The 11,237-nt window shown below is 44.9% G+C and overlaps 1 protein-coding gene across 1 annotated transcript; it reads left to right on the forward strand.

Annotated features, from left to right (window-relative positions):
• Nucleotides 1-411: 411 nt before the first annotated feature.
• gpr37l1a (G protein-coupled receptor 37 like 1a) lies at nucleotides 412-9,859 on the forward strand. The gene is made up of 2 exons (XM_057326422.1): nucleotides 412-1,175; nucleotides 7,548-9,859. The coding sequence occupies exons 1-2, from the start codon at nucleotides 465-467 to the stop codon at nucleotides 8,451-8,453; spliced, it is 1,617 nt and encodes a 538-aa protein (XP_057182405.1). The 5' UTR covers nucleotides 412-464; the 3' UTR covers nucleotides 8,454-9,859.
• The last annotated feature ends 1,378 nt before the right edge of the window (nucleotides 9,860-11,237 follow it).

Here is an 11,237-nt window from a genome sequence, read left to right on the forward strand (position 1 = left end):
GCTCGTGAATAATGATTAATTCTGCGCATATTAAAGCAGTTTCTTTATCGTTTGTGCCAAGATCATATTCATTTAAAATATTTATTTTTAACCTATGTATTCTTGGGCAGATTGCATTGTTTTAATAACGTACTGTCATGATTAATGAATATGGAGTAGTCAAATACAAATGTAGGCTAAAGTATTGAGACTTTGTGAGATTTACAAAGTATTTGTTTATATTTTCATTTCCGAGTCTACCTTTGTTTTATTTTTATATTACTGCCACTTGGCATGCATGTTTAACACTTTGTATGTTTCTTATCAAACACGCTTTCGGCGCCCCCTGTGGCGCTCTTATGCGTTGCACATGTCCCCCTTTTGCGCCCCTGATGCCCACAAGGGGGCAGATTTGATTCCAGCCGCAGAGTGCCGTCACGAATTGAGTGGAAAAGTTCATCAGAGCCGTAGAAACTTCATGTGGGATGCGCAGATTGAAACTGCCTCTCCTCAACATCACTGCACGAGCCGCTGATTGTCACATAACTTCACAAACTTGTTCACATCACATGATGATGTTTAGTTTATTATTCTGTCTGGTATTTGTTGGCTCAGCGCACGCGGATAAACGCGCAGTGGAGATGAATAAGAGCCTGGTGGCGACTTCCTCACCCGCACTGGATCACCCGAGCTCCACATCATCCCACCATCATCATCACCAGCACCGCGAGGAGGATGACGGTCGTGAAGATCTCGCGACCCGAGCACATCACCCCCCGAGAGTCCCACGCGGATCTAAATCAAAGCTGAAAGACCGACACCCGGTTCTTCATGGCCACCAACACCCGAGACCCCATCCCGACCCGGACGGGTTCTTCACGACACCCAGAACCTTCAACGGGTCACTGCGCGTGCACAACCCGCTATACCCGCTGACGGAGGAGTCGTACAGCGCGTACGCGCTCATGCTGCTGGCGCTCGTCGTGTTCTCCGTGGGCATCGTGGGCAATCTCGCGCTCATGTGTATCGTGTGGCACGACTATTACCTGAAGAACACGTGGAACTGCGTGCTGGCCAGTGTGGCGTTCTGGGACTTCATGGTTCTGTTCTTCTGTCTGCCTGTCGTCATCTTCAATGAGTTGACCAAGAGAAGACTCGCGGGTGACCTGTCGTGCAGAATAGTGCCCTACGTGGAGGTGTGTCATCTGGTCTATATGTCTGTCTGTCTGTGTGTGTGTTCACATCCCTGCTAAAATAACCTGCAGAAATCATCACAGATGATGACACATTCTAAGAACATCAATTACAAAACCATTGAAACCATCAAACCAGTACACAACTCCTTTATGTGGTGGTGTGTTTGTGGAATTGTTCCAGTAAGATTGAGTGCTGTTTATAAAGTTTCATCTGCCAGATCACACCTCGCCAATAGAATCCAACACATCATAACATCTCTCTCTAAAGATAAGATATCGTAAGAGTTCCTATTAAAACCAATAGACGGGTTTAGAAGGGATATATCTGTCTGTCTGTTCATCTGTCTGTCTGTTTCTACCTGTGTGTCCATATCTAGCAGTCTGTCTGTCTCTTTTAGGGCTGCAGCTATCGATTATTTTAGTAATCGAGTATTCTACAGATTTTTCCATCGATTAATCGGGTATTCGGATAATAAGTACTTTTTCTTTATTAAAGAGCAACTCTAAATATACAAGAGAAAATAAGACGGGTCTCTTAAAACGAACAACTAATTTGATTCCTTTTTTGAAAAATAAAAATGTTATTGCTGAAATTGCATGCATTCATATCTGTGAAAACTAAACCCATTTAGTACATTCCATTGCCATAGTACATTCAAAATGCAATATAGGCCTAATACAAATGTATAAATATGAAACATGAATAAAAATAGAAAGAATAATTTCAAAGGTAAACAACTAACTTCAGCTGATGCATGATGCATTTACTTTATCTGAATTAGTTGTAGTTTCTTTTTTTACTATTAAATAGTAATATAAAATACCGAGTTAACCGGACTCTTATTTTGGCAGGTTGTCGGAAGACGCTTATTTTTTAGTATGTCTGTTTCTTCACTCAAACAACAACATGTTAGTGAAATAAACTCTCAGAGTAACTCCGGAGATGAAGTTCATGTCCTCATTCAGCGCAGATTCAGACAAACGTGTAGCATGTTAAACTGTGCAGTTCATTCACACAGACACGCAGAACAGACAGATGGCATGTGTAAATGTCTGTCTCTCTCTCTGTCTCTCTGCCTGTCTGTCTGTCTGCCTCTCTGCCTGTCTCTCTGTCTGACTGACTGTCTGTCTGCCTCTCTGTCTGTCTGTCTGACTGACTGACTGACTGACTGTCTGTCTGTCTGACTGTCTGTCTCTCTGCCTGTCTGTCTCTCTCTCTGTCTCTCTGCCTGTCTGTCTGTCTGCCTCTCTGCCTGTCTGTCTCTCTGCCTGTCTGTCTAATATTAATTATTAATACAAGACAAGTAAAGTAAAGTTTACACCAGACTACTGTTGATGTGTACTTATATATAAAATACAAAACAGCAAAATGAAAAACAGTTGTTTTTTTAAATGGAGATTGAACCAGAAAACAAAAATAAACGCAACTTCAGTTTTTTTATTCGACCGAATTTAAAGTGTAAATGAGATTTGAAAGCTGCAGATCATAAAGATTTGCTGTGCGTAGTTTTATTGGATGACAACAACACATCAAAAATACATATCCCAGTGTATTCGTATCATAGTTAAAAAACTGAAGATGCATAAACAGCTAGAAGTAAACAATTTATGTGTTGATACTGTAACTTAGAACAAGTTTCGACTGATCTGAGATTGTAAACAAACATTGTGTTTGACAATTTCATTATTTATTTATTGTTTGCGAAGTTCCTATTTTAACAGAAGGTTTTGGGTGAATTATTCCTTCACTGGAATATAAATCCTTCACAGTTTAGACACGGATATGAACCGAAGAAACTCTAACACGGTGTTCCGATGATCAGCTCGGCAGGACCGTCTTTAACTTGATCAAAGAACACGGCGGGCGACGCCCCTGAGACGATCTTCAGTTTCTCCTCTTGAACAGACGCAGGAGATGAAGGTGATGACGAGACGGCTGTTGCGTTGGTGGATGCAGACGATGATGATGATGATGAAGACGGGTCCGGCGCGCACTCATCGCAACAACAGCAGCAACAGTCCATGAACGCCTGCCCGAGAGACCGACAGATGCAGAGCAGAATAATGGGCGTGGCCCCCGCTCGCACAAACAACAGGAACTGACCAATCAGAGCCAGAAGCGCTCGCGTGGCCACGCCCACCTCCACGCCCGCGTAGGCCAGGATGATGTTCCAGGCGTTTTCTGGTAAACTACACGTGGCGTATATGACCGCCAGCGCCACTACTGTACGTGTCAGCTGACGCTCGCGACGCGCCCGCTGCCGTTTCTTCGGCGATGAGGTGGAGGAAGAGGAGGACGGCCGGGCGTGCTTGGCGTTTTCCTCCGTCACGTGACGTGTGAGCAGCTGACAGGCGGCGGTGAAGAGAAGAGGCAGACAGAAGAAACAGCCGAACGTCCACCACATCCGGGCCTGATGGTACGTCAGCACGAGCGAGTACAGAGACTCGGGCAGATTCACAGACGGCTCCTGACTGCAGGAGTCCAGCGGAAGACCCGTGCGAGGAGAAACGTCCCGGACCAGCTGCCACATCAGCAGCTCTGGAGACGCCAGCACCAGAGAACCCACCCAGATCACAGAGAGTTTGGCCAGGATTGATTGACAGGCCTCGACCTGACGCGGCCGGGGCTGAACGCTGGTCACCGCGTGGAAACGGTCGATGCTGAGAGCGCACAGAGAGAACGTGGTCACGCCGAGGGATGTCACCTGAACATGACACACAGAAACAAACACGTCAGGTTCATTGAAACACGCTTTACTTTTGTGGACACGCTCAATTTCTCTCGTTCTCTAGAAAAACGGAATCACACAGAACGTTTGAGTGATGGGAAAGATTAAATTACACAGATTTACACAGCAGATGTAGGTCAACACACACACACGCACACGCACACACACACACACTCCGTGTCTGAAGGCTCATTTAACAGATAATGAGAGCGATTAGTGCTGCTAATTATCCAGAAAACTCATTTACATCACAAGAGATGCTTCTGTACACAACACACACACACACACTTTAATACACTATCACAACACGATACACCACTGACAGAAAGACAGACAGATGGATATAAACACTACACACAAACAGACAGACAGATATATGAACAGAAAGACCGATATAGACAGACAGACAGATATTTATGTACAAAGATACAGACAGATATAGACAGACAGACAAAAATAGACCAAGAGAGACAGGTTTACGAAACAGATATAGAGAGACAGACAGACAGTCAGATGTTTATTAACAGAAGGACAGACAGACAGAAATAGACTAAGAGAGAGACAGGTTTAACAGATATAGAGAGACAGACAGATATACGAACAGAAAAACAGACAGACCGATATTTATAGACAGACATGAACAGATCGATATGAACAGAAGGACAGACAGACAGATAGAAATAGACAGAGAGAGACAGGTAGACACACACACACATATATATATATATATATATAAACAGAGAGACAGGCAGGCAGATATAAACAGACAGATATGAAAAGACAGACAGATATATATAAACAAAGAGACAGAGAGACAGACTGTTAGATATGGACACACAGATAGATACAGACAGACAGACTGATGAATAGAAAAACAGTCAGACAGACACACAGGCAGATATAAACAGACAGACAGATATATGTAAACAAAGAGACAGACAGACAGACTGCTAGGTATGGACACACAGATATAAACAGACAGACAGACAGACGAACAGATATACAGTATATATATAAACAGAAAGACAGAGAAACGGACAGACAGAGAGACAGTCAGTCAGACAGTCAGAGAGACAGTCAGACAGACAGACAGACAGACAGTCAGTCAGTCAGACAGACAGGCAGAGAGGCAGACAGACAGTCAGTCAGACAGACAGACAGGCAGAGAGGCAGACAGACAGTCAGTCAGACAGGCAGAGAGACAGACAGTCAAACAGACAGTCAGACAGAGAGGCAGACAGACAGTCAGTCAGACAGACAGACAGACAGACAGAGAGGCAGACAGACAGCCAGTCAGACAGACAGACAGGCAGAGAGACAGGCAGAGAGACAGACAGTCAGACAGACAGTCAGTCAGACAGACAGTCAGACAGTCAGCCAGACAGGCAGAGAGGCAGACAGACAGGCAGAGAGACAGACAGACAGGCAGAGAGGCAGACAGACAGGCAGAGAGACAGACAGTCAGTCAGTCAGACAGTCAGTCAGACAGACAGGCAGAGAGGCAGACAGACAGGCAGAGAGACAGACAGTCAGACAGACAGGCAGAGAGGCAGACAGACAGGCAGAGAGACAGACAGACAGGCAGACAGACAGGCAGAGAGGCAGACAGACAGGCAGAGNACAGGCAGAGAGACAGAGAGAGAGACAGACAGGCAGAGAGACAGACAGTCAGACAGACAGACAGTCAGTCAGTCAGTCAGTCAGACAGACAGACAGAGAGGCAGACAGACAGTCAGTCAGACAGAGAGACAGGCAGAGAGGCAGACAGACAGACAGGCAGAGAGACAGAGAGAGAGACAGACCTGTCTGTCTGCCTCTCTGCCTGTCTGTCTGTCTGACTGACTGTCTGTCTGCCTCTCTGCCTGTCTGTCTGTCTGTCTGTTTGACTGACTGTCTGTCTGCCTCTCTGTCTGACTGTCTGTTTGACTGTCTGTCTCTCTGCCTGTCTGACTGACTGACTGTCTGTCTGCCTCTCTGCCTGTCTGTCTGTCTGTCTGTCTGACTGACTGTCTGTCTGCCTCTCTGCCTGTCTGTCTGCCTGTCTGTCTGTCTCTCTGCCTGTCTGTCTGCCTCTCTGCCTGTCTGTCTGACTGTCTGTCTCTCTGCCTGTCTGTCTGCCTCTCTGCCTGTCTGTCTGACTGACTGTCTGACTGACTGACTGTCTGTCTCTCTGCCTGTCTGTCTGCCTCTCTGCCTGTCTGTCTGTCTCTCTGCCTGTCTGTCTGCCTCTCTGCCTGTCTGGCTGACTGTCTGACTGTCTGTCTGACTGACTGTCTGTCTGACTGTCTGTCTCTCTGCCTGTCTCTCTGCCTGTCTGTCTGTCTGACTGGCTGTCTGTCTGCCTCTCTGTCTGTCTGTCTGTCTGTCTGACTGACTGTCTGTCTGCCTCTCTGTCTGACTGTCTGTTTGACTGTCTGTCTCTCTGCCTGTCTGACTGACTGTCTGTCTGCCTCTCTGCCTGTCTGTCTGTCTGACTGACTGTCTGTCTGCCTCTCTGCCTGTCTGTCTGACTGACTGACTGTCTGTCTGTCTGTCTGTCTGACTGTCTCTCTGACTGTCTGACTGACTGTCTCTCTGTCTGTCCGTTTCTCTGTCTTTCTGTTTATATATATACTGTATATCTGTTCGTCTGTCTGTCTGTCTGTTTATATCTGTGTGTCCATACCTAGCAGTCTGTCTGTCTGTCTCTTTGTTTACATATATCTGTCTGTCTGTTTATATCTGCCTGTGTGTCTGTCTGACTGTTTTTCTATTCATCAGTCTGTCTGTCTGTATCTATCTGTGTGTCCATATCTAACAGTCTGTCTCTCTGTCTCTTTGTTTATATATATCTGTCTGTCTTTTCATATCTGTCTGTTTATATCTGCCTGCCTGTCTCTCTGTTTATATATATATATATATATATGTGTGTGTGTGTCTACCTGTCTCTCTCTGTCTATTTCTATCTGTCTGTCTGTCCTTCTGTTCATATCGATCTGTTCATGTCTGTCTATAAATATCGGTCTGTCTGTTTTTCTGTTCGTATATCTGTCTGTCTCTCTATATCTGTTAAACCTGTCTCTCTCTTAGTCTATTTCTGTCTGTCTGTCCTTCTGTTAATAAACATCTGACTGTCTGTCTGTCTCTCTATATCTGTTTCGTAAACCTGTCTCTCTTGGTCTATTTTTGTCTGTCTGTCTATATCTGTCTGTATCTTTGTACATAAATATCTGTCTGTCTGTCTATATCGGTCTTTCTGTTCATATATCTGTCTGTCTGTTTGTGTGTAGTGTTTATATCCATCTGTCTGTCTTTCTGTCAGTGGTGTATCGTGTTGTGATAGTGTATTAAAGTGTGTGTGTGTGTGTTGTGTACAGAAGCATCTCTTGTGATGTAAATGAGTTTTCTGGATAATTAGCAGCACTAATCGCTCTCATTATCTGTTAAATGAGCCTTCAGACACGGAGTGTGTGTGTGTGTGCGTGTGCGTGTGTGTGTGTTGACCTACATCTGCTGTGTAAATCTGTGTAATTTAATCTTTCCCATCACTCAAACGTTCTGTGTGATTCCGTTTTTCTAGAGAACGAGAGAAATTGAGCGTGTCCACAAAAGTAAAGCGTGTTTCAATGAACCTGACGTGTTTGTTTCTGTGTGTCATGTTCAGGTGACATCCCTCGGCGTGACCACGTTCTCTCTGTGCGCTCTCAGCATCGACCGTTTCCACGCGGTGACCAGCGTTCAGCCCCGGCCGCGTCAGGTCGAGGCCTGTCAATCAATCCTGGCCAAACTCTCTGTGATCTGGGTGGGTTCTCTGGTGCTGGCGTCTCCAGAGCTGCTGATGTGGCAGCTGGTCCGGGACGTTTCTCCTCGCACGGGTCTTCCGCTGGACTCCTGCAGTCAGGAGCCGTCTGTGAATCTGCCCGAGTCTCTGTACTCGCTCGTGCTGACGTACCATCAGGCCCGGATGTGGTGGACGTTCGGCTGTTTCTTCTGTCTGCCTCTTCTCTTCACCGCCGCCTGTCAGCTGCTCACACGTCACGTGACGGAGGAAAACGCCAAGCACGCCCGGCCGTCCTCCTCTTCCTCCACCTCATCGCCGAAGAAACGGCAGCGGGCGCGTCGCGAGCGTCAGCTGACACGTACAGTAGTGGCGCTGGCGGTCATATACGCCACGTGTAGTTTACCAGAAAACGCCTGGAACATCATCCTGGCCTACGCGGGCGTGGAGGTGGGCGTGGCCACGCGAGCGCTTCTGGCTCTGATTGGTCAGTTCCTGTTGTTTGTGCGAGCGGGGGCCACGCCCATTATTCTGCTCTGCATCTGTCGGTCTCTCGGGCAGGCGTTCATGGACTGTTGCTGCTGTTGTTGCGATGAGTGCGCGCCGGACCCGTCTTCATCATCATCATCATCGTCTGCATCCACCAACGCAACAGCCGTCTCGTCATCACCTTCATCTCCTGCGTCTGTTCAAGAGGAGAAACTGAAGATCGTCTCAGGGGCGTCGCCCGCCGTGTTCTTTGATCAAGTTAAAGACGGTCCTGCCGAGCTGATCATCGGAACACCGTGTTAGAGTTTCTTCGGTTCATATCCGTGTCTAAACTGTGAAGGATTTATATTCCAGTGAAGGAATAATTCACCCAAAACCTTCTGTTAAAATAGGAACTTCGCAAACAATAAATAAATAATGAAATTGTCAAACACAATGTTTGTTTACAATCTCAGATCAGTCGAAACTTGTTCTAAGTTACAGTATCAACACATAAATTGTTTACTTCTAGCTGTTTATGCATCTTCAGTTTTTTAACTATGATACGAATACACTGGGATATGTATTTTTGATGTGTTGTTGTCATCCAATAAAACTACGCACAGCAAATCTTTATGATCTGCAGCTTTCAAATCTCATTTACACTTTAAATTCGGTCGAATAAAAAAACTGAAGTTGCGTTTATTTTTGTTTTCTGGTTCAATCTCCATTTAAAAAAACAACTGTTTTTCATTTTGCTGTTTTGTATTTTATATATAAGTACACATCAACAGTAGTCTGGTGTAAACTTTACTTTACTTGTCTTGTATTAATAATTAATATTTTGTTTATGATGAGAAACCTCGTATTGCTGGATGGACAGTCAGGCAAACTTGAAAACATTTCAATGCATTTTATTTGATTTTTAAACTGTCTGTTGTTTTGAAAGCAAACGTATAAAATGGAGAAAATCGGTTGTAAACGCAAGATGACAATTTATGTTCTTTTGAAGAGATAATTGTGTTTTTGTGAATCAGACAGACTGTTTATCAAAGAGCGTCTGATGTCAATCTGCTGGAATTCCCTTTATAAACTCTCAGACAAACGACTTATGTCAACTATGAGGAAAATAATCGTAAAACCTTCTTTTGTGACTTTAACGCGTGATTTAGAGGATGACCGTAATACCTAATAGTGATATTGTAGCTGTGCAGATCTTTAGCGTCAGGGTTTTTCTATCTTTTCTACAATAAAAGAGTTTGAAATCGTAGTGATGTTCATGAATTTGTCTTTTGCACACAAGAGTGAATGTAGTGCTGAGTGTTTCTCAAGGATTTTCCTCCTACATCAGATTCTCAGGAGGGGTCCCGCGGGGGTCCATAAGGCCATCATTGTTCCCGCTCCCCGGCCCCCGCGCGGTTGCTAAGCGCCCGTCACGCGCGGCTCTCAGCATTCAGACTCCAAACAAGGCATCAGACGCTACATTCTGTCTCTGTCAGGCCGCCGGTTGCCGTGGAGACGGGGGGTGTCTGTTGGCGGGACTCGCGCTCTGATGTGGAGCGGCGGGGCAGTTCGGCTGGCCCGGGGTTAGAACGGGGTAACAAGTCATTTGGAGCGGATTAAACGCCCAGAATGATGTCCTGACCCTGTGTCTGAAGAAACCGCATAGTGGGACTGTGCATCACATGAAGAAACCGATCAACCCTTAAATCATGATGTGAAAATAAAATGTACTTTACTGTAATTTAAATAAAAGCTGTTGTATACACGTATACATTAAAACAATATAGGCTGTTTTCCATACAACCGCCCCAATTTAGGTATTGAAATCATGTCTTTTTTGGAGACCTGGTTTGTATTTATATACTTTAGTCAATAAACTAAGTTAAGTTTAAAGTGAAATGTTGACTTCCACTGACACAGTCAAAATAGATTCATCTGTCCCTTTAAATAAAAAACATAATAGAACTCTTTCTCATGGGGACTGTTGTCTGCTCCACAACGTATGCGAAACACACGCGCACACATAAAGAAGCGTGTTGTGTTGTTCACCAGCACACAGATGTGAATTCATGAATGAATATCATCATTGAACAGAACAATACGCTGCTTTAACCCTCACAAAAACTATAGAAATCAGTGTCCTGAATAATCACATTCACATTCAATGGCATTTTGATAGCACTATTAAATGCCATTAAAATATTTTAAGCATAATGATTTATATTTAATTTCTTGGGTTAAGTTAGAAGAGAGAGAGCGTGTGTGTGTGTTATATACTCAATGTTGTGTGTGTTTTGTGTGGGAGCCAGCAGTGCAGCACCACTATTTGTTGTGTGTGTGTGTGTGTGTGTCTTCATCATCGCCATGGTAACGCTCTGATAGCTGGTCTCCAGATCTCTGTGGGTTCTGCGGAACCGAACCGTCAGCATCTCTGTGGGGTTTGACGTCTGCTCCACAGCAGCAGGAACATCCACTGGTTCTGCTGTCATGAGCCGGATCTCGTTCCCACCGGCCCACATCCGACGTCTCCATGACAACCACTGAACTCTGACCTCCGGCCTTCTCACGTCCTAGCAGCAGCTGAATGACACACACAAAGGCAGAAGCAGCCGGGCCACCCGGTCCAAAACCAACACCACAACATTAACTCTATAAAACCAACAAGTTTTCAAGAACTAAATTCATGTTTTCTTCCGAGAGAAATAGTTGTATCTAGCGACCTCTAGCGGACAAGATTCATAACACATTTTGACGGCAAGAAAGAAAGAACCCAGTCGATCTGAGAGGGAAATCGTTTATTTTCATTTTAAATAATCTGTAATAACAATAACAACATGTACAGTTATCACCGCCAGGACGAGAGAATAGAAAGATTGTGTATGATGTTATGTCGACTGCTTTAAAAAGTTTCTTTCTGAGAAAAAGACGTTCAGCCGTGAATATAACCGCTCCGATTTTTACTCTGTAACTATGGCAACTTGCTCCATCCCAGAATAAGTCATGCAGGGGAATGTCACCCCGTTCCCAACTACTCAAACATGTTGGCCACAATGAGAAAGAAAAACATCATCACTGAAAAACGAACAAATAGAGATTCAAGTGATT

The sequence above is a fragment of the Triplophysa rosa genome, linkage group LG25, assembly GCF_024868665.1.
Source record: "Triplophysa rosa linkage group LG25, Trosa_1v2, whole genome shotgun sequence".
In the NCBI taxonomy this organism is placed as follows: domain Eukaryota; kingdom Metazoa; phylum Chordata; class Actinopteri; order Cypriniformes; family Nemacheilidae; genus Triplophysa; species Triplophysa rosa.